Source organism: Salminus brasiliensis, chromosome 12 (assembly GCF_030463535.1).
Source record: "Salminus brasiliensis chromosome 12, fSalBra1.hap2, whole genome shotgun sequence".
NCBI classification, from domain to species: domain Eukaryota; kingdom Metazoa; phylum Chordata; class Actinopteri; order Characiformes; family Bryconidae; genus Salminus; species Salminus brasiliensis.
The window spans coordinates 12,073,177-12,099,976 of NC_132889.1; the positions used below are offsets into that span (position 1 = coordinate 12,073,177).

Genomic DNA, 26,800 nt, shown 5'->3' on the forward strand with positions numbered 1-26,800 from the left:
TTATTGCCTTGTAATAATAAGTACAAGATTCTAGCTCTGCTTATTTATGTAGGTGTGTGTTTGTGGTTAGATTAGGGGAAGTTTTGGGGGCTTTTTCATGAGGAATCTGGGTTGAGGCCTATAGAGGAGGAAAAGTGCTGTTTCTGTAAACACAGCGTTTAAAGCCTTGGGGCGTCCAAACTGCCTTCGGTTTTATTGGTTCCTTGTGCTGGGAGTAGATGGTGGTTTACAGATTTGATAGCGTGCAAATAAAGATATCCCTTCCATATGTAGAGAAAGGAAAATACCAATACTATTGTTTCTGATTAGTAAAAAACTATTAGTAATAAAAAAAATCTGACGTTTCATTGTTTCAACAAAGAAGGAAAGCAGCCCGATCGAAAGGGCTGTTCTCAGAAGGAAGTGGTAGGTTTGCCTATAAGGGTGTGGACCTTTTTTCCAGCGTGAGCCTTCCAGGTAGCCAATAAACCTGCTCATTGTAAACGCCGCTCACAATGGACTAACAAATATTTGCGTAGTCTATGCCTCTCCGATAAATGAGCAAGTTGTAGTATATATAGTGGCTGCGCTGGTAGATTCAGGGAGTTAGCAAATAGAGGAGGCAGAAGGCGAGGTGTGAAAAGCTATTTGTTTAGTTATTGTCCATTATTCATGCTCTGCTGCGGCTTCTTCTTGTGCTGCCAGGCTAAGCACACACATTTCTGCTTGTACTGTATCTGTCTCATCACTAGTTCTGTCACTTCTGGTTTTTGTCAAGTTTCTCAGTTCTCTGCTGAACTTCCCTTGCATATGTTGTACACGCTGTAACTGGAAGAGACGTGACTATGCTGGATTTGTGATAGAACTTGCTCCATCAAAAAGCAAGTACTCCTTGTGCAATGTGGAAAAATACATGAGGCGGTGCATCGTACAGTAGGGACTCCAGTCTTCAAAAAAGGTAAAAAAAAAAAAAAAAAAAAAAAAAAAAAAAAAATCAAACAAAACAAACCCCACAATGGTATGCACACTTGTATCTTTCCAAAAGGCCCAACCTGTGCATGCGGTGTTCTTGTGGCCAGTATTAATATGACCATGTACACCCCAACACACCAGCAACACAACATTATTGTTTGTGGTTGGTTTGGCCCAGCTTCCCGAGATTTTCAGCACAACATTTTCTGGAGTTTACTGAGAATGATGCAATAAAGCACATTCAGCGAGCAGCAGTTCTGCAGACACAAACTGATGAGAGCGGTCAATGGAGAATAGTCAGACTGGTTTAAACTGACAGAATGGCCACAGTAACTCAGATAACCACTCTGTACAACTGTGGGGAGCAGAAAAGCATCTCAGAATCCACAACTCATGGAACACTGAGGCATTCAACAACAGTAGATCATGTTGGGTTCTACTTCTAGCAGCCAAGAACACAAAGCGGAGACTGCAAAGCAAAAGAAGGCTCTACCCAGTACAAGTATAGTATTGCTAATAAATTGCTCCGTTAGTGCATGGATCGGGTATCGGCAGATATGCAAGGTTTATGCATCAGCTTTGGAACAGAAAAGGTTGGATCAACGCATCCCTAATTTAAAATGGACAGGCTTGAACTGTACATCTGCCCATTTTTACAGATAAAGGCACTTAGTGTCACAAATCACATGCATGTCTATCTACATCTGAGATAACCAAATCACTTGAAGGGTGGTGAATCGAGTTTCTGAAGATTTAGGCGTGTTGGTTTGCTTCTTTGGTTTTGGCTAAAGCTTTTCATTTCTGTCTGCTTATATAGACATCGGTATGTCATGCAGTGCTTTAAAACATAAGATGTCTATTTGAGACACTTGCCCCATAGCTTGGGTGTAAAACCACATAACAACTTGTGCAACTTATGTTTACACATTCCTAAATGATGTACTTCCATCCATACTGTCCTTTCACAAGCCTATCTGCATTTGCACCAACAGGTGAAGCTGAATTCCTTTTCCCGCTAGTCTGCATATTTGGGTAGCACTATTCAATTTTCATCACAGATTCATAAGTGTCGTCTTAGACAGCACCGCTGAGTTAGGACCTGTCACACTTCCATTACTGATGGAGCTGGGCCACAAACACATCTGCTTGCTTTATTGGCCTTAAGGAGCCCACGATCCCGTCTGATGACCTCCAGGGCTGAGTTGCAGCCAGGGTCGGCACTACAAAAGCCCAGATTAGGGAATCAATAAGAGATGAAGGCAAAGAGTCCCGCTAAGCTGAAAGAGCCTTTTATCTGCCCAACCACCCTACAGTGGCCATCACCATCTGGTGTTGTGATTAAAGTTCGTTGAGGAGTGGCAAGCATGCTTTACCTTTCGGGAAATGGGGCAAAAAAGAAAAGGCTTGAAGTGTAACTTAGACTTTAGGTGATGTAGGATTAAGGCCAGAAACACGTAAGAAATACAGAGTAATAGGAGAGTATGTAATTAAAATAACTAGATAAGATAAAGACATGTTTTTACAATTATTGGAAATTCATTCTCTATCAGTTTAACACTGTGCAAACTGCATGCAGTTAAACCATTATGTTCATTCACCTCAGATTCACTTCAGAATTGTTAAGCATATTACCGTTGGTAAAATGGGCAAGTACATCATATAGCAAAAAACATTAGTAGTAGCCAGCTTGAAGCATGACTTTCGTCTGTACTCTTGAGAAAAAAAAACAGTCCGACAGACTGACTATATTTGGGTATTGGATTTAATACTGGTTGACTATAAGTTTCTTAATATTACTTTAACATTACATTCATACTAATGTAAAAAACAAGGCCAAAAGTTTCTCTACAACGTGTCTGGCGATCTGGATTGTCTGTACTGCTGTGCCGTGTTGTACAAGGTGAGCTGTTCTGCAGTACAGTATAAGGCAGTATAACGAACAGTTTCTGTGGGAGCCTACAGAGTCTCTACCCTACAGAGCCTGGAATGGGTGTTCTACACTCTCCTCTCAAAACAGCTCCATACTGCCAGTCTGTGGCAGTATCTCTGTGTCACATACTCTACACACATGCGCGCGCACACACACACACACACACACACACACACACACACACACACACACACACACACACACACACACACACACACACACACTTGCAGCCATAAATAACCCAGCCACACTGGAATAAAAAAAAGAAGGGGGGGGGGCAGCCCAAACTTTCATCTCCACAGAAGAAAGAGAAATAGAATCACCACATCCATCCACATGCCTGGCTGGTCTAAATCTGATTTTCTGCTATTAAGCCCCATTTCCCTCCCTCAATCTGCCACTCAGAGGTGATAGCGACACATCTTTGATCATTTTTTCCCCCCTCACTGTTTTGCTTGCCGTAATCCATGACCAAAAATAATGGGATTTGGTGTATCTCCAAATGGCAGAGAAACCAGTTGACAGAAATTAATAAGTTTGCGAGGGGGAGAGAGAAAGAAAGCGGAAGAGCATCAAGTGAAAAACAACGACAAACACCCCCCCCCCCACCCCACCACCACCACAGGAAGAAAAAGAAGAAAAAACTAAAACCCATAAGTCTAGAGTAAGAAGACCTGGTGATGCACTCTCCTATGTATTTATATATTTATAAAAAAAAAACAAAACAAAAAAACAACAACTGACGTCCAAACTTGTGCAGAATGACAGCTGACAGGGCCGTCGTGGGAGAGGGGTGCTCACTGATGTGCATCCTGGTTTGAAAGGAAAGTATGTTTACAGCGTTTCTCTCCGAAGGCGGCAGCCATGTCTGAAGAGTTGCTTCAGTCTAATCCCTGCTGTCACAACTGAATTGAAAGCTTGTACGGGTGCCACATCCTTGGTAGTCAACAGGTGCGCACGGTGGTGTGTTAAAGTTGTCTTCACAACCTTCTTTGCATACTGGTGCCAGATTTCTAAAACAGAAGTGAGGAAAAACATGGAAAAAAAAAAACCTTCGTGCCTAAAGACAGTCTTTAAGCGGTGTCTGCACGAACGATCTGTCACGAGCCACAAAAATAGCGAGCGTGATGTTTGTGAATATAACCACGTCGGCCTGGACAAAACACTTTCGGTACTGCTATCTGAGGACAGCACAACAGCCTGAAAAATCTCTTCTACTGCACTGTTTAGCAGAGGTGGAGGTACACTGCTGGGACTTAAATGGAAGCAATGACATGTTATCCATGACTAGAATTCCAAGAGGAAAAAGATGGTCCTTTTGGTTTATATGCAAGCTGGTATCCGTTTAGTTGTTTGCAAACTAATATGTTTAAATATTTCATTGCGAAATTGTGCCAAAACAGTTCGAGCCATACAAGAATTCGAGCCATGCAGCCATGGGCTTTATAAAATAGGTGTGTTGACATGTGAGCGTGGGTTATCTTACCGTTGAGGATGTGAGAATTGTGCAAAACGGAAAGCAGAAACAAAGGTAAATCACCTGTAGTTCTATTGCTGGCACTGGTTAGCATGAATAGATGCTTTGGCTACTCAGTTTGTTGGCACACTAAGGCAGCTTGAGGCCATTAGTGGTCTACCTGGGGTTGTGGGCACTCTACTGTGACAACTTCCCCTTACTTGTCAGCTGCAAAGTCTTCTGAGCGGAAATCGGGAACGAGGAACAAAGAGTCGTCATGCAGGTGGAAGCATCTGGTGAGGCTTCTCTTGCACCACTCACACATGCGGCTCTGGAGCATTTTTATACCTAGCAGCTAATGGGAAAGAGGGGCTGTAGAGGTTGCCTTTCGCCTCCCACGCTGTTTATAATGTGTGTGTGTGTGTGTGTGTGTGTGTGTGTGTGTGGCATACACTGTGGCGCATTCTCTTCTGCTGCCACCTGAGCGTTGCATCTCACTCCTCAAGATACTGCCACTGCTGTTTCAGTTCTTCTGTGCTTCTATCTTCCTCTTCTCTTCCCTACCCTTTTCTCTCCATCGCTCTGAGTAAACTTAAAATAACCGCACCCGTTGTGTGCCGCACACCTTGTTACCATGGTGATCTTGTGGCAAGACAGGAAAGAGCATGTAGCTGGGAGCGAACGCATACAGCGGCTTCACTATGTAACCAAACCCAGTTTGAAGTGGGGGGGTGGGGGGGTTAGGGGAGGTGGGGCTAAGGGGGGGGGGGGGACGGGGGCACACACAGAAAAAAGACAGAAAAGGTAAGGATCCCATTTGACTCTATTTTTTTTTTAACAGACGAAAAGGAGCTGCTTTAAGTGAAAATGAAGGGCTCATATGGTGGGCAGATTGAAGCAATTCTCAGGGAGCAGCACAGGTCTGTCCTCTGATGTTAGGCCCTCGCCACAGCTTTAGTGGGTCAGGATGAGGTGGAGGCAGAAGGGGGCTTGCTTTGAAGAGGAAAGAGAGTGGATGAGTGCCTTTCATGAAGGGGGGGGGGGCGCAGTGGTGGAGGGTGGAAGTGGGTCCTTGGGGCCCTTGGCTGTGGGGCAAAAGAATGGCAACGAGGGAATAGTGACTGACCATATAAGAGTCAGTCCCAGTCGGCACACTTTGCCACGCCACTTGTACACTGCAGAAATGGCCCTGCTCTCTAATGTGGGACACAGCCCTTGTTGGACATACGTTGCATCGTTGGAGATAAAGATTCTGCTTCTCTGCTTGGAGCCCTTGGAAGTAAAGCATGTGAAATCTGCTCACCTGCTTTCACTTGGTTGAAAAAATAAAAATGTTCAGACCTGGGAATCCATGTATCCAAAGCAGCAAACCGCCACAACACAAAACTGTGCAAACCACCAGTGCATTTATGTTACAGTGGTACCACAGATACATAGTTTTCATAGGAACACAAGCAACTATCAGAGGCTGTAATCTTTGTTAAAAATGAACATCAACTCATTTGAGTTTTAAAAATGTTCTCATTACCGTTTCTAGGCACTGTAGGACATTTAGAACCTAGTTTACACATTGCTTTAATCCATAATGCACGATGGCAGTCATCACTTTGTGGGCTCCTGCAGAGCTTACAAGTCATACTCTGACCTCTCAACTTTCAGCTCTACTGCCTAGCCCTCCTCCACAGCATCTCCTAAAAGCTCTACCTCCGACTCCACTTGCACAATTCGAAAATAAAAAATGCTTTATGACTCACTGCTTCCTAAAGTATGGAAATTATTAAAATGTTAAAAATGGTAGGCAGTAAGTCCTGTTATCCACTACATGGGCACAGAATAAAAGCTCAGTTTTGTAAGGATTCAAATTACAGTTTAGTTCTCAAGCCTACATTAAATTAAAGTTAAGAATCTCAATATTGAAGAAACAATTAAGGTAAAATTGTGAAAATAAATAAAACTTGTGTTGTGCTCCATTACTTGCAAAAGTACAGTAGGTCTCAGACTTATGTCCACTACAGAGGCCAAAAACAAACTACTGGGTCTCAGGAGGCTATACACACTTGGCTATGATGAGTTTATAGTCTTAATTCCTGGGCAATTGATAATAAAGGGCAAATGGCATTTCTGCTTAATGATGGAATTCAAGGCATATACATAATAGGACTGACATATTATCCTGGTCATGAGTACCCCTACCCTTCAAATTATAACATGTGCTAAAATACATACAATGCAACTCAGGAAAGGCCTGTTAGCTAATAGTTTGATCACTGTATATCCATTAATCACTTCTTCACTTTTACAGCTTTGTAGTGTTACTTGTTTTGCTATCCTGTGTCTACCAGAGGAGCGTGAGTTTCCCCACTTGAGTCTTGGTTCCTCTCAAAAGGAAGAATCATTTTGCTCTGAGGGAGTTGTTCAATTCAGCACTGTTGTTTCTTGCCTACTCAAGAGGGTCTTTGGACTTGGATCTCCTTAAAGCAGCTTTGTGACAACGCTTGTTGTTGAAAGCGTTATACAAATAAACAATTTGACTTGTTAGTCAGCTGTTTAGTTAAGCCAGATTAACCGTTTGCACATCACAGGACGCATATTGCTATTCTGATACCAAAGGAGACCGTTCATTATGCTGCCATGGTATCTACTTCTTGGTCTTCAACAATTGGGTCTGATCTATACCAATTTATGAAGGGTTCGCAGTTCTCACCCCTCATCCTAACTTTAAAGTATGTTCACTGTGATAATGAACTGCATCAACAAAACTTAACTAAGTTTTCAGGCCACTTTAGCTGCTCCTTCTCCATGAAGTAAACTGTGCACATGTAGCGCCATGAGATCAAATGCACTCTGGTAGATCAAAGAGATGGTTTTCTTTAAAGAGCGAGAGAGGGTAAATGCTGCAGTTACCCGCATTCTACCTCTTTCTCTCTCTCTTTTTTTTTTCTCAGCCCATGGTGTTAACAAGTGGGTTGAGTCGATTGGTTTATGTGGGTGTGTGGGAAGATGAATAAGACTCAACAGGAATGGCAAGTCTCCTTCAACAGTGATTCATTACATACGCCACTGTTTTTTCAACAAGACCACTCCACTGCAGATGCCCACATACTGCAGTATAAACTAGCTTTAGGCAGAGGTTTGCTTTTTGACATGACAGTTAAATTACTTTCAACCAATCTTGCCGAGGCCAGCACATGCGCCAAACTGCAGGTTTCAATATTAGGCATTAGTCAGTTGAGATCAGAATGTATCCACAATCGTCAATGTGTGACTCAGGACGGTGACGCATCAACTATAACTGTATTTCAAATGAAATTCAGAAGTTAATACCAGATGTCTTACTAATGGTTAGCACAACAATGCAGGACTCGCTCCTTGTTGCAGTCTATGCCCTTTCTCTCTACCTCAAGAGATATGACCATTAAAAAAAAGTCATGTCTTGTGATTTCTTTAAAGCTACCTTCTATGAGCAACAAAAAGGGTAAAGGTTACATCACCGAACACTAGTGAAACAACAAGGCCCTTACAGGCCCCAGTGGAACAAATAAGGCGTGAGTGTAAGCCTTTTTTAATTAAAATCACATATTTCTAATTTGTTGAGCATCAGTGTAAACCTCACAAAGCAACACCACAAACCTCCATCGACATTTGAAGAAGCATCAAGGTCATACATATGTTAAGTGCATGTCTAAAAGGTCCAGTCAGAAACCCCTCAAACCATCTTGGTTGCAATTTCCTAACGTGATGAAGTTCTAGTAATTTATCTCTAAGTTTACCCCATTTTTCTACCCAATTTGAAAGGCCAATTACCCAATCTGTGTTCATGTGAACCTCGCCTATCACTAGTGATGCCCCCAAAACTCAAAGGTTGAAAACTAGTGCATGTCATCTACGACATGTGAAGCCAGCAACTACCTAACTGCTGCTAATTAATCATCGCTAGTCTGCCAGCATGCTCGGAGGAAAGCACGGCTGCCCAGGTCCGACACAACCGCTAATCATGTGGGGAGTAAGTGCCATCAACCCACCCCTGAGACAGTAAGGCCAACTGTGCTCTCTTGGACTCCGGCTGCTGATGGCAAGCAGCATGACATGGGATTCGGAATAGCCTAGTATTATATTTGATAGATATGTGAACCACTAAGGTTTGAAATTTAAGTAATTAAAATAATTGTAATGTAAATCACAAATGCAATGTTGGGCAGAAAAATCACAATCAGGTCATTTCCCCAAATTGTTCGGCCCTATTACACACATGCTTGAACATGGCAGTCTTTTCTGACAGTTTGTTTGCTGCGTGAAATTGAACTGTTCTGAGAATGTCCTACAGAAGTCTACACTGTAACAGACGTTTACTATTAAATTAATAGTATTAAAACGACATACTATTAAATTATGTTGAGTTTTTTTGGCCTAGATTGAAGTTTATCATTATTGTTACCAATACTTATTAGTTATGGGTCTAAAAGTTGCAATATAAAGCAAGTATATAGAAGGAGCCAGTGGTCTACAAGCTGCAGCTCAATTGACCCACTTAGTCACATGCCTCTGCCAATCATTGATGAGCCAGAATAAAATAAAACCAGCTTTTCTTTACTCTAAATCGAACTTAGTTTATTATTATTTTTAAGCAAAAATTGTAATGTGAAGAACTGATTGCTGTGAATAGTAATGAGGAAATAAGCATCCTCTGTCAAAATTGGACCACCTTAGAAATTGGCACTATTCAAGTGGGGGAAAAGGAACATCAAAAGAGCAAAATCTGTAAAGCAATCCCTAATTCATATTAGCTTGCCATTACTCAAAAGCTGAAGAAGGGAGAGTACAGAGAGTGGAGCAGCATCTGAGGGGCTGGCTGGGAGTCCTGTGAGCTGCAGAGAGCAAACAGGTTTATCTAGAGGAACAAGGCTCCCAAGTCCCTCTGTGGCGGATGGAGATTGGGTACTGGGCGTAAGCACACACACACAGACACACCACACACAGAGAAGCAGATAAACCTCAGTCATTACCAGGAGCTATCTAAAAAAAAAAAAAAAAAGGCTTTCTTCATGCCTTTCTTTTCACCCAGCCTCTGACGGTGGGACAATCTAATGCGCGATCTTATCTCTTCTGATATTCTGTTTCTCATTATTTTATTCCACGAGCTCCCCCTCAAAAAGGCGACGTCTTTGATGAAAATCCATTCATGGATTTAATGGATTTCTCCTCCCTTTTTCTTCGGGATCTGTGAGATGCGTTCAAACTCTGGCTGCCCGTTTCAGGACCCACTGACTGCCGAGGACAGCGTTTCTGTCAGCATCAAAAGAATAAGAAATTTCAGCTTACAAAACACGTCGAGTCAATAAGGATCTGAGGTCCAGAAAACTTCTTCTAAATGAAAAGTACTGGAACTTTTTCCTCCATTGAAACTTACAAACAAAAAGAAGTTGGAAACTTTGACACCCAGTTGGGAAGTGATATCTTACTTGGGCACACTAACGGAATCATTAACTGCCTTCAAAGACTCCAGGCCCACAATCTGTACAACCTATGGCATTTATCTTAATAACGTCTTTCCTCTCATGCAGCAGGCTGAGGGGGAAGAATGCCACTTATACAAATGGTGTACTTTGCAATACATCATGGGCTAAATGAGCTTACGGCATGTATGTGTGCGTGTCTAAAAAAAGGTTACCCTGAATAACGTTCCAAGGACAGAATAGCTTAGGCTGGAGGAATGAGTTTGATCAAGAGAAAAGCAAGAAAGCCTCCGGCGGAGTTAAGAGTGTCAGATTTTTCTCTCTTACCTACATCCATATGAGTTTACAGTACACCACATATGTCTATATGTGGATAGTAGATCACACTGAGCACATTCACATAATGCTTCATCCCTTTACTGATCAGGAAGCCTGGGCTAAGCATAATTTAGAAGCACATGGAACTATGCTATGCTGTTTTCTATGCTTTTCATGTATCTTCATTTTTCTCTGTTTTAGCTGTACACTGTGTTAATAATTCTGTATGAGTAGACCAATAGAAATGTTCTAAATTACTTGAAAAACTCTTATTTTATACTGACTTCTATTCAGCGTTAAGATTTTTGCCTTCTTCTGTAAAGTCACCATTTAGGATATCCGTGTTGTAATGTAAAATTAAATAAACCAAGCAAAATTCTCATTACACAGTCTTTACACTCTACACTTTACCGCCCTTCCAGTGAATACTTCTGTTTCCATATGGATGTCAAAAAGCAGCTGAAAAGACAAAATAAAAATAAATATAAATAATAAATAAATAATTAAATGCTGTTATGGGTTTCTTGAATATAGGATGAATGCTTAGGGCACTGTAATACGCTAGATGTTATTGAAAGAAAATTGTAATATACTGTAAAAAAATGTGACAATTGTTTAAGGTCACTGAACAATATGAGTTTACATAACAGAAGATAAGACACGCATAATGTGTGCACAACAACACAAACATTCTAATGACTTCCACAGTAGAGCAATAGTCTAAACACTCATATTGCATATTGCTCATATTCAAGAATTAAAGATTTTAAGTTCCAGTAATGCCATGCCAGTATTTCTGCAGCGACAACGTTGGTCATCCTGGATAGCTCTCAAATACTCAGTCCTCATTTCAAACTGTGATTTATCCACAGAATGAGGGTAAGCTCTATGCTCAACCACAACATGAGCCATGACTCAGTATTGCATCACAATGATGGAAGAGGAAGACATCCTCTGTTGTCCATTAACTACAAAAGAAGTTTACCCGGAAATACACATTAAGGAAGACCTGACTGGCTCTGAGATCTAAGACGCCTGGATGAGACAGTCAGATCTTACAGAATGAGTTTACTCCTCACTAGGATGTTTGAATCTACACAGTCCATTTGGATTAGATAAGACCGGGCTAGCCAGCCTGGGAGACAGGAAAAAGGCACCATGGCCAACTGGGATGAAGGCAAACACTTGTGTCTTTTAATAGGCCACTTGACCAGGGTCTGCATACCAGTGCTTGTGTTTTACGAATGACCAAGAAGGACTATGAAGAATTGATTTAGTCAAACTGCATCTTATTGATAGGCATTTTTATAAGCGTTAGCTGATTACCAAGAAGTTTATGTGATCAATGAAGCTCTACTGTCGTTTCATGATGCTAGGTCGGGGCGTGTCAGATGTAGGCTGAGTGGATGAAGATAACGTTGTTCGTAGTCCATACACAACCTTCATGTGGTGGCAGAGTGGAAATGCAAATCTCGAATGCAAATTTTTGTGTTATGCGTACTCGCATATGGTCCCGGAACGGAGGACCGGGATTTATGGAGGAGGCCGAATGGCACGATAATGTGCTGCAGATGGTCCAAAAGGAGGCTGGGCAACGAGGGACACATGGGTCTGATGAAAACTAATCGCTTTGATGGGCCTAATCAGGATTACCGTTCTGATCAACACCACACCTTCAGCCGGTTCCCGGTCTGTGCTGGATTAGGGGAGTTTTCCAGCCCTGGTTTCTGTTACCGGGATCAAGAGCTCTGCAAATATAAAGGGAGCAAGGGGTGAGAACCTCAGGAATTCCGGCAAAGTCGCCCAAGACTGCCTGCTCTGCTTAGATAGGGCCAGAGCAAAGAGGGCTAATGCATTTATAATGAAATGCTAACCAGACCCCTTCTTACACTGCTAGACTACAAAGCCTACCCTAACTAGAACTATGTAAGTGTGCGTGTGTGTGCGTGAGCACTTATGATTGTACAAGCATGTGATTCACAAGGCACCCATCCCACCAGGTGAGAAAGCTGACTGGCATACGTTTGTTCCTTTACTGTACCCGCAAGGACACATAGAAGGAGAAAAGAGAGCAGAAGAGGAGGAAGAGAGCATTAGCCTTTGAGATACTTCTTCAGCTGACAAGACAGATAGGCCACAGAAAGAGTGATAGGGCCAACGCATCAGACATATTGGTTGTGCTTTTCTCTCCGACCGCAAGCAGCTAGATGCTGCCAAACCCATCCTGAACACTGCCAAAAGCCTCAGGACTCGCATGCACCGGCAAAGCAACACTGTGTATGAATCCACACCTGATAAAGCATCCCCTCTGCTCGGGCTGAGGAACTGCCAGCAGTTAATGTGAGTTACGTGGGGAGGATGTATAATAGACCAGTGGCAGAGCTGCAATGCTAATCCAGTAGCCACAAATCAGCAGGGAAATAAGTAAGGAGCAGCAGGAAATTATCGGCTTGATTGACATGCCAAAGCATTACGCCTATGAGTGCTCGCCCATATCAATCATCCTGGGGTAACCACTGATGAACGCTGGTCTGAAGCTGATGCAGCATCCGGTGTCCCCACAACGAGTATGAAGGCTAGTTATGCTCAGATCAAGTGGCTGATCAAAATCAGGCCCATTTGCGTTCCACATGGTTGAATCCAACACGATCAAAATATAGCAATATTGAGAAAATCTGGAAAATTGACCATTTACAAAATATGGACAAGAAATGTCAATCATGGAGGACCATCAGCTAAACTGTTTTTAGTAGTATCCTACAGTCTTAACAAAATATTCCACTAATTTTATTTAATTGGATATAAGAGGTTTGATTGAGTTTGATGATTATGGCAAGGCATTTTATCTGTATATAGGCTAGCTCAACTGTCATATGAATTATCTTTAGACATTTATATTGGTATTTGTATTGGTATTTACTTTAAATAAAGTAATGTGTCTTATTACTTGGGACTTGAGGTTATATACTACATGGCTGGCGATGCAAGAATTAAAGACAATGGAAATAAATACATAAAGAAAGAAAGAAAAAAATAAACAGAATCAGACGCCTCCTTAGACAATCTCAACTGAGAACCACCCACCTTCTCCTGGGCAAGCTCTCTCTCGACAGCATGGGTCCTCTCCAAGTCTTGGCGTACACGCTCCATCTCAGCCCGAACACGGTTCAGTGCTGCTTCTTGGTCATGTGTGGCGCGCTGGCGCTCCTCTTCACGCAGGAGGCCGAGCTCAGTCAGCTGCTGCTTCCTCTGGGTATGAGCTGCCAGCACCTCTTCCCTCAGAGAATGCACCTGGGCCTCCAGCTCAGAGATGGTCTGGAATGACGAACAGAGGCAAACACACAATAACACAGACGCACAAACACACATTTTATCAATAAGGATGAACCCAATATAGATAAACAGAGGTGAAGGCACAGGAGGTGACGTTTCTCTGGACCATGTCAGTTTAATTCAGTCCATTCATGACATTGTGTCAACAAAAAATGGCTGATGTGGCGAAGTGGATAATGCTACTGCTCTCTATACACAGACAAGGCAAGCACACCGTACTATACCAATAAGACTCCCTGACTCCTTACAGTATATTTGTGTACCTGATCTGTAATCATCTATATGACTATATGACTGATATGACATTGACACTGAGATTCTATATATGTAAAGAGTTTTGTTGCATTTTTAATATGTTAAGATTATCATCCAACACTTGACAATGCATACATTATTTTTGCACATGCCACTACTATTACCAGTAAATCAGTAACAAGTGCTTGCTGCTCTGAATGCCATCCTTAATGTGGTTTCGCTCAGAAAATATCGCAGTGCATACAGCAATAAAGCAAGCAAGGCTTTTCATTCGTAAAGTATCAGAAATCACAGAAGCACAAAGAAAGCTTTCCCATTCTGATCCATTTGACCTCGCTCCACGTGGATGTGTCGTAACTACTCTGATAGCAGATAAGAACAAGGTAATTGCTGGCGAGAAGTGAGATTTCAATCCGATTCAGCTGGACAGATGCGTTGGGTTTATGGGATGCTGAATGAGGGGAATCCCATATTTTGCCAAGAGAGCAAGCAAAGACAAACGGAGAGAGGAGAACAAAAACAAGTCGAGCGAGACCAATGAAGCGTTTGGGCTCAGCCTGGCCAGGAAGAGGAAAACAGAAACCGCCCCCTCTGATCTCCCGGCCACAAGGGTTCAACATCAAAGGCCGGCATTCCACAAAGGTCAGCGGTTTGATTTAATGAGCGAAATTAGCGCAAATCAAAGGTCAGTTACTCATGGGGAATGAGGTACCGCTGCCATTTCTCATTTCAGGAAGCTGAAAAAACACAAGCACCACCGATTTGCCATTGGCTGCTGTGTTGAACAGCTAGGCTCAGGGAAAAAGGACGCAGATGACTAAAAGAGGATAAAAAAAAAAAGCAGTAAGGGACCAAGGGCAACAGGCTCCCACTAAAGCTGACAGGGACCTCCATTAGAGAGTCAAGCAGTGGTTTGTGAGAGCACCACTCTGATGAACTGACCCCTAGACTTGACCTTACTGGCTTTGAACCTGACAGCATAGCTTCAACTTGAGGGCGAGTGCTTTGATTCCATTGGCTGCATTACGATACAGGAATGCTAATGTCTAAAAACTACCTCTAAAGGAAAAGTTAACAGAATGCAAAGATGAACATGACATTGCTGAGTGTAAATGTAAGTGTTTGAAACAAACATTGTAAGCTTGAGCACAGACTTCTAAAATGACAAACACCTACATTTAAACCATTAATACACCAATCGCTATACTACTACAGTATTGCAAATCATCTTACAGTCTTAAGTACTACTTGGGCAGAATTCGTTTTATAATCTGTAATGTAATCTGCAAGGTTTATCAGGTTATCAGCTTTAGGATCAGGTTATAAACTATACGCTATGCTGTAAAAAACACATACCTAAAGATACCAGAAACAGCACTACTCATCTTTTAGATATGCATTGTACAGCTTGTGCCACATCTTCATAGCAAATGAAAGAATATTTGCCAACATTCAACGGGAGTAATATAACCTGGGGTAATTTGTACAGTATGTTGTACAGAAGCTGGAATATTACCATGTAAAATAGAATGATGTTGTGAATCACTACAGGACTAAAATCACTTCTCCATGGAAAAACTAATCCCATCCACTGTACTTTACATTTACATTTTACATTTACGGCATTTAGCAGACGCTCTTATCCAGAGCGACTTACAAAGTGCTTTGCTATTTACCCAAGAAAAGCCTTAGCTAGTTAGAATAGGCTAATAATTCAAAAGATACCTCTAAGCTTAGACATTGCTAAACACAATACAATAAGGCGACCATAGTACTGTGCTGGTATCACCAACAGTCAAGTGCATGGGGGTGTGTTTCATGCTAATGATGGACATGGATCACATAAACATGACTATGAATTGCCAGACCTGCCAGTCCAAAAAGAATAGATTTTTTTAAAATTGATCCATAAAGTAACGTTAATTTATTCTATATAATGAAGCCGGATGTAACACCCTGCTCTCCATTCATAAAGTGTTTCAGCCCAGCCTGGACTGTGATGCGCGAAGGCTGAGCGGTAGTGGCAGCACTGGGGGCCTGGAAGGTTTGGCAGCTCTGCAGATCTGCTCCTCCTGCTCCACCTGCTCCCAGGCATTTCGAGGAGGAGACCGGTTAGCACTGGTGTCACGTGACAGGCCTGCCGGAAAAGTGTCGAAAAGCTGTAGTGAGAGCACTTTTGGGGGAGTTGGGGGGGAGGGGAAACTCTGCCACTTCAAAGGCGGGTTATGAAAGGAGAAAAAAAAAAAAACACACATCCAGATGCCAAGGCTGTGCTTGGGTCCCGGGTGACGGCAGCAGCAGCAGAAGCAGCAGCTACTGGCGCGGAGCTATTAGATCTTGGCTCGGAGGAGCCTTTAATCTATAATTCCTTCTTAAACTGGACTGGGAGAAGCTTTTTTTCTACCTCTTTTGATGGTCCTGGAAATAATCTTGTTAAACAAATACACATATATGAAACTAGCACAAGCGCAAGCTTTCGAAAATGAATATGATAAGACGTGTTGCAATTGTTTAACAGGGTCTGCAACAGTGTAGATATTTCAACAAAAGAGCTGAATTTAGGTGCAATGAGGAATACAGCGACGCAGGATAGATAGCTAAGAACCATTTACGCATGTGGCCATAACCTCATGTTAAAACAATGGCCATTATGTGTACTCCAGTGTGGCAGGCAATGCTGCCAATGATGACTTCAGGCAAAATACATACTGCTTTTAAAGCAATTTCCCATCAATTATATATACTGGCTTATAAGCCCAAGGCTGAACACTTCCTCAGCATTTCAGGGTAACGTCTAGTGGAGCTGGTGGTTCATCGCCCCTCTTGTCCATGGTGTTACTTCCTGTCGGCCCCAGGCCAAGCCCCCAGTGAACATTTTTGGTCTCCTCTGTGAAGTCAGGATCCAGTTACCTGGCAAAATCTTGCCTGTTCACCAGCTTGTGTAAACTGTTTACATGCAAGTTCCTCACATCTGGATGATGGCCAAGGATCAGAGGAGCTGTGCAGATTATTAAAAAAAAAAAGAAAAAAAGGTGCTGACACTCCTCTCCACTCATAACCTTCTCTGTGTTTTTTTTAGGTGAATATATGCTGTTCAACAAGATGCTAGCCTCTCATCCTCACATACTTTAGTGCACATGGCAGCAGAGCAATCCAGCACCTTAAAGCTAAAGCATCCTGTAATTACCCAGAGGCGGGGCCTTCTCAGAGAATGTCAATGATTGAGAATATACAATATCCAGAAGCATATCAGAAGCAAAGTGTGTGACAGTTTTGGGAACATTTAGACATTTGCCTAGTTTCACACGACTGGATTTCAATGAGTGGAAAGATGGAGCGATTCAGAGATTCAGCCACAGCTACAAGCAATCAGCAAGTCTCTTTCTTGCCTGCTCTGTGGTGATGTGTCGCTCAGAGGAAAAAATAAAAAATAAAAAAAGTCACATTAAATGAATTATGCATCAGGAGCTCTTGGATCAGCATCTGTATCACACACAGAATGCATCCACAAAAAAAAAACAGCAGCATCATGATAACTCATGACTTTGAGGCAGCCAGCACACAAGGCTTGGGGTGCTCAGGGGTCTCAGAGTTATGTGAAAAAGATACAATTCAGCACACTCCATACCATAAATATACAGGTGTATATACACATCAGGGTAGCATAGATTATCGTGTCACGCTAAACGCCTTCCTTGTAATGTCTTGCAATGTCATGTATATAGGACAAAAATCTGAAGGCACGAGCACGCATCTCATTTCCATTTCCAGCACCGTGCGGAATCACCCTGTGGATGAAAGAGAGACAGTGCGCTCCTGATATTTGCCTGAGCCACATTTGCATGTCTTCAAGAACTGGGGGCCCATGTGTTGCAGAGAGAGGCCAGCTCAGAAAGAGCCTGTGCGTGCATCGCTCAGCCAGGCTGATGGAAGTGGTGCCTGGCCCGGGATTAAAACCCCCTTTCATCACGGAAGGCTCCATCTGGGAAGGGGAGACTGTGTGTGCTGGAGCCCCAGGACTCACACAGGCTATACACATTCAAGCCGAACAGCACAGCAGGCCAAGGAAAGCTGGTGTTGGGATAGCAATGCCTCAGTGTAAGAGTGCTGAAAAGTGCTGCAACTATTAAAACACTGTTATTATTTGTCCTCTAGATTTAGCAGGAAGGACTTTCAAGAACTTTCAATAACTGGGTTTCAGGGCCAAGAAGCGGCAATACAGGATGATGGTCACCTTCGGTTAGATGATGGTTGCCTCCTGTTTTCACTGAGAATTTCACAGCATGGACTGCAGGTGATATGTATGAACTGAATAAAACATCTCTCCAGGATGCAGTGGTCAGCTTCTTTAATCATAAACAGAAAACTAGTAAACTTGTTAAAGCCTTCCCGGACAATTGGGAAATTAGCTAATTAACCAAGGTTTAGTAGAATTCTCTACAATTTTTTGCTAGGCTTCAAACTGAAGCATTCCCAGAATTGTCTGTGAACCACATTTGAATGTTGTGTGAATGTCTTTCAAGTTGAGAAATGGCGAGGTCAGTTTTCATGCGTCAGCAATGAAACTCTTTTCAAAGCTGTGCTGGCAGGAACCTAGAGAGAATGATAGATGATGGTTGGTCAGTTACGCTCACAGATGGCTTGATGAAGACCGATGGACAATAGTCAGCTTTGTGACCAAGCCCTTAGCTTTGCAGTGATGACCAGAGAGTCAGAGGGTAAAAAAAAATAAAACAACCAATAACATGGACAATTGGTCAATATTGTATCAAAATGGACAATCAACATTTGAAGTTGAAGGAAAGCCTGGTTAGACTTCATAAAAGAGGAGCACATCAGTTGCTATCATTTTAAGTTACATGTATTTCGAAGAAATTATTTTAACAGAAAAGAGCACCTCTGTATTTCAGTTTAACAACCAGTAAGATCAGTGGTAATGTAGCTTAAAATGAAACTAATCAATGTGCTCTTCCTAGATCCTTACTAATTCAAAATATTGCCTTTTGTTTTTCAAATGTATTTGGAAAACATTACAGTGTAGGAGAGAAACTCCTGAACTGAATTTTTGCTGCTGTTTTCTGGACACAATTAGTGTCCAGCACTAAATCCTACAACACTACACCCTGCTCCAGTGCAACAAGTAATAAATAAAATATTACTTTATCACTCTATTAAGGAGGAGGGGCTGTTTCAGTAGACTGCAGTTTAAATACGCAATTATTGAGTGCTGTAAGCAAAAGCATAGGGGTTTCATCTTTAGACTCTTTAGAAAGAAAATGTTGTAGCAAGCAAATTAATGCAACTGTAGTAAACATGACAACTAAAGGTACTGGACACAAGCCCTCCCCTCTGATGTGTGAGTGCTGACGTGAACTTACTAAACAAGTCTGTTGTTTCTTCCACATTAGGAAAGCAAGCTTCATCCCCACTGTCATGCTTGCCTGTACGTACTGTGGTCTAATCTCGTTCTTTGAAAGTTTGACTGCGTCATTAATTTTTCCAATCACAGCCGCAGAGAGCAGGCCCTAGCGCTACACTCTGAGGATCAGATTCTCTCCCATGCTGTTTGAACTCCATGTTATATTACTGAGAAAAAACAGAATTTGTCAAGGATGAAAAAAGGGAAAACTGAGACACTGGCCAAATGGGGAAAAAAAGAGAACTGATTTCTGAATAAAGCTGAAACACAGGAAATGTAATAATGGATTTGACTGACCAACCAAAACATCTGTTGTTCATACAATCTGCCTAAATTATGTTTAATAAGTTTGGTCTCCAAAGGGAGGCACAGACAGAAACGTCTGCCTAGGGCTAATCTGTTCAAGAAAGCTGCAATTTTTTATTTACAAAGTCTATACTATAAGCAAGATGAACATAACGGTGGAGGCAGAATGTGAGAGCATATTTATATGGTTTCTTCCTGTTACTAACACCATTGGAAATGGTTGCAACAATAAAAGAACACATTACAAGATGACGTGTCAGGCAAGTAATGAGGTGCAGGTGGAAGAAAAATGCAAATTCTGATCATACTTCTTCTCCATTAAATGGTCACTTTAAAGTGCAGAGACTCCTCATAATGGTGTGCCATAAACATGCATGGATGGAAAACATGTCCAGTCTCTGGGGCCAGTTGTGTATAAACACACAGTACAGACTGCAGGCAACCATATTTACTAGGAACTGTCCTGCATCAGCTGCCAACTGACTCTTGGTCTTGTCCTTTCATCTTCAAAAAGACTGAGGAAACTAGGAGCCTGGAGGGTGCCAAAGCAGCAATTCCAGGTTGAGGGAAAACTAATACTCCAGTTTCAGCCCAAGGACGAAGATTTGGGCCGATTCCCTCTGCGTCCTCAACAAAGAATACCAAACCGACAAACTGAAAAAAGAGCACCCCCCAAAAAAAACCCAAAACAAACAATAAAACCTTCTTCAGCGAGTTAATAGAGAGCTCATGTAAATAAATATTTTACAGTAACTGGACAAATTGGGATCGCTCGTTTTAATGGCCATATGATACAAGTGGAATGTACTTATACTTAAGCAAAATAAAGCACTGCTGGGTTGCAACCACAAACTCCCAGTGCTGCAAGAATGGACAAGCGCCATTTGTTCTCCTCAAGTTCCTACAGTGTCAGCCAAACTCCTCGTTTATTAGTGTGGTGACCACACCAATAGATGAATCTGAATTGCTCATCTTCAAGTGAATGCAGAAGATATCTGCTGACAGTGCCAGCTTTCCGCAGCAGTATCCTTTCACAAATTCCAGGAGGAAACCTGAGCCTACACTCTATCTGCAGACCTTTCGTCCGTAGCTGTGAAAAAGTCAAGTTTTATCCCTTAGTAGTGTCCATATTTTCAATCTCGAAGGGTTCAGGACCTTATCTTATGAAGAACACTGCTTTCCTCTGAGCAAACACAGATTATTAATGTGTATTAATATATAAACACATTTTTCTTGAGTAAGGTGAATACGGATTCCTCTTCAAGTCAAATGGAAAGTCAGATCTATACTATAGACACTTATGAATCACGCCTCTGAATTTAACATCTCTGCTCAATACAGCAGCCCACAGATTGCTTTTTTAGATCAGGCTTCTCTCTTATTTCCCAGAATTCAATCTCACAGAATGTGCGCTTAGAGAAAATGTGCTTTCTTGAGAACAGAAGAGTGGCCACGATGGCCATCTTATCTCACTCAGACGGTGTTGAGGCAGCCAGTTTTGTGTCAGCAGTAGCTGAGAAACATATCTTCTTCTAGCAGCTAGAGTAAGCTTGATGGACACCAATTCAAATGCAGTGGGACACAGAGAGAAAAAGTTTTCAAACCAACCAGCATCACTTTCATGTAAAGTTCTGCTCTGCTGTGGTAAGGAAGAAGAAGAAGAAGAAAAAAAATCTGACAGCTAGAGACTCAGAAGATTGTATTTCACCCTCGTGTTTGCCATTAGCTACAAGATCTTTTCTCAAAATTCAAAAGGCGGATCCATCAAAAAATCTAAATCTCTGATCAGTCCAGAAATCTAAACATTAAAGAGGCTCGACAGTCGGCTGGAATGGAAGAGCCACCCCATCCGGGGGAATATTCAACTCCGCTGCCTTGAGAAACGATGCCATGGACCTCTTTCCATCTATGAGCTGAAATTCCTAACACAGTACTGATGTACGGGACTGGGGTTTTTGCTAGAGAGGGCGTTGAGGTTTACTGCACTTTTCACCACAATCGCATCATCAGTTGGAGGAGCATTTACAGAATGGCCAAACCACAAAGCCCTCTTCCTTGAGTGCTAACAAATTGCTTGGTGTGCTCTGGAGACTGGAAGAGATGGAGAAGAGCATCCCACGGCAGCCTTTAGGCGTAGCAGGCCGTTTCATCCTTTCCCGGCATTCACAGCGTACACAGTCAGTTAAATGACTGATGAGGTGCTAGGTAAAATGCCTTTAATCTCTACATGGATGGACTGAACTGATGTGCTTAACCTGCCATGCTAGTCTTTACAACTGAACATGAAACGCTGATGAAACGATGGTTTTCACAATAATACATTGTATAGACATCTATCGGAGGCCAGGTTTAAATTTGCTGTGTTTTATTTCTGCTTGAAGAAAAACTTTTGTCTGTTGCTACATGCTAACATTGCAGGTCTGACAGCGCGTCTTAACTGTTTTTCCTTTATTCCTATTATTTCTTTACTTTTTTAACCTTTCCTAATCCGCAGTAGTTCAACTTGATCATGTGAATTCAGGTCCAACCTTTGTATGACTAGTATTTTCCCAGAAAACCAGCGATTTGCGCAATTCCATCCAGAAGGTTTCTAATGAGTCCGCAGCCCTCTATACAGCGCCACCACTGCCTGACTCGTAGACACCAATAAACATGGTTTAGCCATGCTGACAATTTATATTTCATCTTGGGGTTTGAAGAGCCAAATGTGTCCCCAGTCGGGGGCTTGGCTGTCAAATGGCTTCCCACAGAGACTATGTGATAGCCGGACTGAAGGGAAGAAGGGGGCTTGGCGGCGCAGAAATAAGAAACCTGCTGCTAAACAAAATGAAGGTTTCTAGCGATCCTGCTAGGAATGTCATTAATATATGCTAAATGGCACATGTGAACATGTTGAGGCTGGGAAACAGAATGAGAAAATAAACCGGTCCTTACAAGGGGATGACGGCTACCTGCAGTGCAAGGACAGAAACTGTCTGTCCGCTCACAAAGTGCGCCGCACTCGGCAGGGCTAGAAAACTCACCGACGGAGCGTCGACTCATGCCAACCCATCCCGAATTGACGAAAGAAAAGGACAAAAAAAATGCAACCCAGGGTGTTGAATAAAGGGCCATAGTCATATTGCGCTTAGAGATTTCCCTCCTTCATCTGGCAACCTGTGGTTTCAGCAGCTGGGGCTTTTCAATTCTTTCGTTAAACCCTGCTTGAAACACTGCAGTCACAAAAAGTCACAGTAAGAAGTCGCGCTACAATATTTAAGTATACAGAAATCTCTTTTCGAAGAGCTTTCTGCAAGCTCCGCGACGCTGAAACGTGGCCATAGTTTCGCAAACAAACTATCTGTTTTTTAGTAATACATTGGTAAAAACAAACGCATTACTTTGCCATAAAACTTACATAGCACATAAATACATAATGCAAATGAATAGCTAAAACAAAAAAACAAAACAAAAAAAAAAACAACACCACACAGACATTGTCAACAGCAGAACAAAATGGTGACGCGGAAAGGAAGAGACCCCCTACCTGTCCATCGCGCTTCCTCCACTCTTGGGTCTGAGCTTGGTGCTGAACCATGGCGGCCCGTGCCTGCTTCTCCAAACTGCCGATCTCCCGCTGGTGGTCCTGGACCAGGCTGTCCTTTTCGGCATTGTGCTTCTGGAATAGGTGCGTCCTCTCCTGTTCGTGCTGCAGTTTCAGGTCCACAATCTGATTGGACAACAAGGATCAAGACTTCATCAGTAGCACATCCTTGTCGTCATGACAACTTGTGCATGGCTCAGCGAAAAAAAAAAAAAAAAGGAAAAGTTTGGTGTTAGCTACCTAATGAGACGAAGGTTTTTTTTGCATCACTATTACCTCATACCCTTTGCTATCCTCCCATTCTTTGGGCTAATTGTAGGCTCTACTTGTGCTCTGTCTCTTTCGCCTCCCTCCGCCTTCCTCCGAAGCTCATTATAAAAAGAGGCGTGATGTCTAGGCCAGTTGTAAAGGCTGGAATGGGGCAGCCATCTGCCTAGTCAGGCAACCCTGTGCGCAGAACGTGACAGGACGGAAAAATCGTCTAAGAGAGATGCCTAAAGCATCATTATAGGGCGTAATCATCCAATACGAAGTATGAAAAGAACATTGCCATGGAGAGAAAAGAAGGGGAAAAAAAGACTTTATAGGATATACTATAGCAATAATCATATGTATTCCAAACAGATTGTTAAAGATCCAATACTCTTCAAAAACACCTTTTCGGGTGCTATTTTAGCTTCCATGTTGATGTCCATCAGTCCGATGACCACCTAACTCTGGCAATCACTTCCGAATGGATATCCATTTACTAATTTACAACAACTCAAGATTAAAACCAAAGGAGTAAAGCTGTAGCAAGAGTAGCGATTCTCACTGGGAGAGAAATGTGTCCAAATACTCAAAAAATGAGATGGAAGAAAATGCTGAAAGAGCACACAAAAGCGAGAGGGGAGCATTATCTCGCTGTCCTGCACCTGCTGTGCGGTGAGCCGGTGCTGGGCGTTGAGAAGCCGGCCCCGTTGGTTCCCAGGGTCCGTTCCCACTCCCCTCCTGACAGGGGGGATGATGACCTTGGCCGATCCTGCCCAGTCTCCCTGCCGGCTGTGAAAGGCTGCCTGGCGCGGAGAGGGCCTGGTCCCTGCGGCTTTGATGCTAATCCACAGCACATTGTGTGTCTCGGCACCCTACCTGGCCTGCCAGCCAGACGCTGCGGCACTGCTATTGAGAGCAGGTGATGAATGGGGCGGCCGTGAGGAGCCAGAATTTCCCCCCAGCGAGATGGAGAGAAGGCCACAAAGAGATGCTTAAAGGAGCCCCATGGCACCAGCTTTTCAGTTTCAGCAGATTTTCAGATTTCAGAGGCTAACATTGCCTTTGCCAGTCTTGTTGCTTTTCGGACAGCTCTCCTCTACAAGGGCAAGCGATGGATGCATAGTTCATGCAGACTTGGTGCTAGGGAAGAAACTGACCAGCCAAAAGAAGAAGCCTGGAGAAATGGTTTAAGGAACATCAAAGCAAGGAACGGTGGATCCTAAACCTGAAAGACAGACTCCTGTCTTCTTAACTGACAGTTGAGTTGCGTATGACATCTCTAACTGCATTACCGTGTAGTTAGTGGGTTTTGTTAGGTACAATATCATCATACATGCACATATGCATGCATGGTTTACTGATCAGTGGCTAACTCAAGTTGACGCCTCCAGTGCATAGTTGGCTGTTGCGCGCTCCGGGCACAAGTGACATATTCCAACCAGACAACGAAGCATTTCGTACTCGTGACAGTTCCGATCGAAATCGCTTTGACGCGGGAGTGAAGATCCGTGGTAAAGTGTATTAACAAAAGGACGGAGGGAGACCAACGAGACGAAGAAGAGGATCGGGAAAAACACAGCCGCCTCATTGTAGACGTCACAGGGAGAAGGGGAGAAAAGGCTGCTGGGTGCCAGGCTCTTAAAGTGGCAGTGCTGAATGGCTGCTGTCAGCGAGCTTGGATGTGATTAGCGCCCCCCCTCTAGGAACCGAGGTGCTGAGGTAATGGGGAGAAAAGCGGTCCAGTCAAGGAGACTCCCTGGGGAAGATCATGGATGGGGTGAGGAGAGGAGCCTGGCTGCACTCAGCAGGGGTGTGGTATGCAGTAGAAAAAGCCAGGGGGGGGGTGCATCTATTTTGCCCTATAAAGTACAGAAAAGGAAGACACTTCCTGGGTATGTGTGGACGTGTGTGAAAACTAGAAAAGAATGTGTGTTACATTTCGGGGCACTTTGTTTGTGTGTGCCGTGGCCGAAGATCTAAAGAGCAGATTGGATTAGTCACCCAGTTATGACAGAATGGAAGCTCGGACTCATCTGCCCCTCTACCCCCACCGCTGGCTGTAGCCTTGGACGTCAGTTCAATGTCAGGGAGCAGAGCTCACAGGAGCTTGGCTGTGACGTTGCAGCGGGGTGGAGGTCACGGAGGAACAGCACTTCTATAGAGTTCCTCTCTTTTAAAGTCCCATTGAACCATGCCCTGGGGAAGTTGGGGAATGTCCCTTTGTGGCCACATGAATGGTTGAACGTGACCTTCAGGCCCAGTGTACTCATAACTGCCTGTTCTAAACATTGAAGCTTCTCCCAGTTTGAATGGAAAAGACATGAGGAAAAAACAAAAGCCTAGCTGCTTCTTAGATCACTGCACTAAGACATAGAGGAATCATACAATAATCTAGTCTAATTGTCTAATTATAATACAATGTAAGAATCATAGTAATATTAAGATTTTTTTTAAGAAACGTCATTTAGAGCTTCAATATTCTATGACCCATTATTCACTAACTACTAATAATTATTCGGAAACGTAAAGAACCAAAGTATGCACAGAGACACACGAACAGACCTTGAGTTTAAAGGTTTAAAGAAATGTTTACACAACATTACCATTACTGATGTTACTGGTTCAAATCTGATTGTAAAGCACCTTAAGAGGGAAGAAACAAGTCATGTGCCAAGCCATTTTAAAATCAGATTATTTAGTTTCTGTCACTACTAGTTTTTTTTTTGGAAAACAAAAATCAATCAATCAAGCTCAGATTTCCTCAAAGACTTTTGCCACATTGCCACAAACTGTTGCTGTAAAAAAGGATGACAGAATTCCATTTATTCTGCAATTCTGGCCTGACACTAGTGGATATGAAGTGATACGCTACCCTGGCAACCTCATTTGTCATGCCATCAAAAAATAAATGATTACAAAGTCTATTTGGCTCTTTATCAACAAATCATGGACAGCAGCCATCTCCATTCGAAACAATTTAAAACAATTGACACGGCATGCCAGGCAATTACTCTACAGTAAATGGCGGAGGGGACGCTGCATTACGGGGAGGTGGAGAGATGTTTTCAGGTTTTTAAAAGGCTTTTGTGTATTTATCAGGTATTCCCTGTAAGAACTTTATTAACAAGAACTCTGCATCTGACTAACACACAGTTTCATATATGAATATATCGCTGCTGTCCAATGAAAAACATCTACAACCATTTGTCTGTTTTTAGTATTCACTTTTTTTTTTTTTACATTTGATCCCTTTAGCCGCTCTGTACACATTATATTAAAATTATATATTTTGAATGAATAGACCAAGAGAAATGCTTTAAATTACTTGGAAAAATTCTTATTTTACGTTAACCTCCATTCACAGTACAGAACATTTTGCCTTCTCCTGCAAAGTCACCAAACAAAGTGAGTCTCCAGATCTCAACCCCACAGAAAACCTTTGGAGGGAGTTGAAAGTCTGTGTTGCCCGCCGACAGCCCCAAAACATCACTGCTCTAGAGGAGATCTGCATGGAGGAATGGGCCAACATACCAGCAACAGAGTG

The 26,800-nt window shown here is 42.7% G+C and overlaps 1 protein-coding gene across 11 annotated transcripts in view; it reads right to left on the reverse strand.

The window, feature by feature from the left end:
- cep112 (centrosomal protein 112) overlaps positions 1-26,800 on the reverse strand; it is a 161,090-nt gene that overhangs the window by 49,482 nt on the left and 84,808 nt on the right. For 9 of the 11 annotated variants that reach the window (XR_011980728.1, XR_011980727.1, XR_011980730.1 and 6 more), the window contains 2 exons: positions 22,948-23,130; positions 13,193-13,423 (listed from right to left, as the gene is read on the reverse strand). Coding sequence is in view for 5 of the 11 variants with exons in the window: in XM_072694215.1 (XP_072550316.1) it covers positions 13,193-13,423; positions 22,948-23,130 (414 nt within the window). In the remaining 6 variants the exon portion in view is untranslated. Of the gene's footprint in view, positions 1-10,505; positions 10,568-11,761; positions 11,857-13,192; positions 13,424-22,947; positions 23,131-26,800 lie in introns of all 11 variants that reach the window. The other 2 variants (XR_011980732.1, XR_011980731.1) reach the window with 2 other exon arrangements.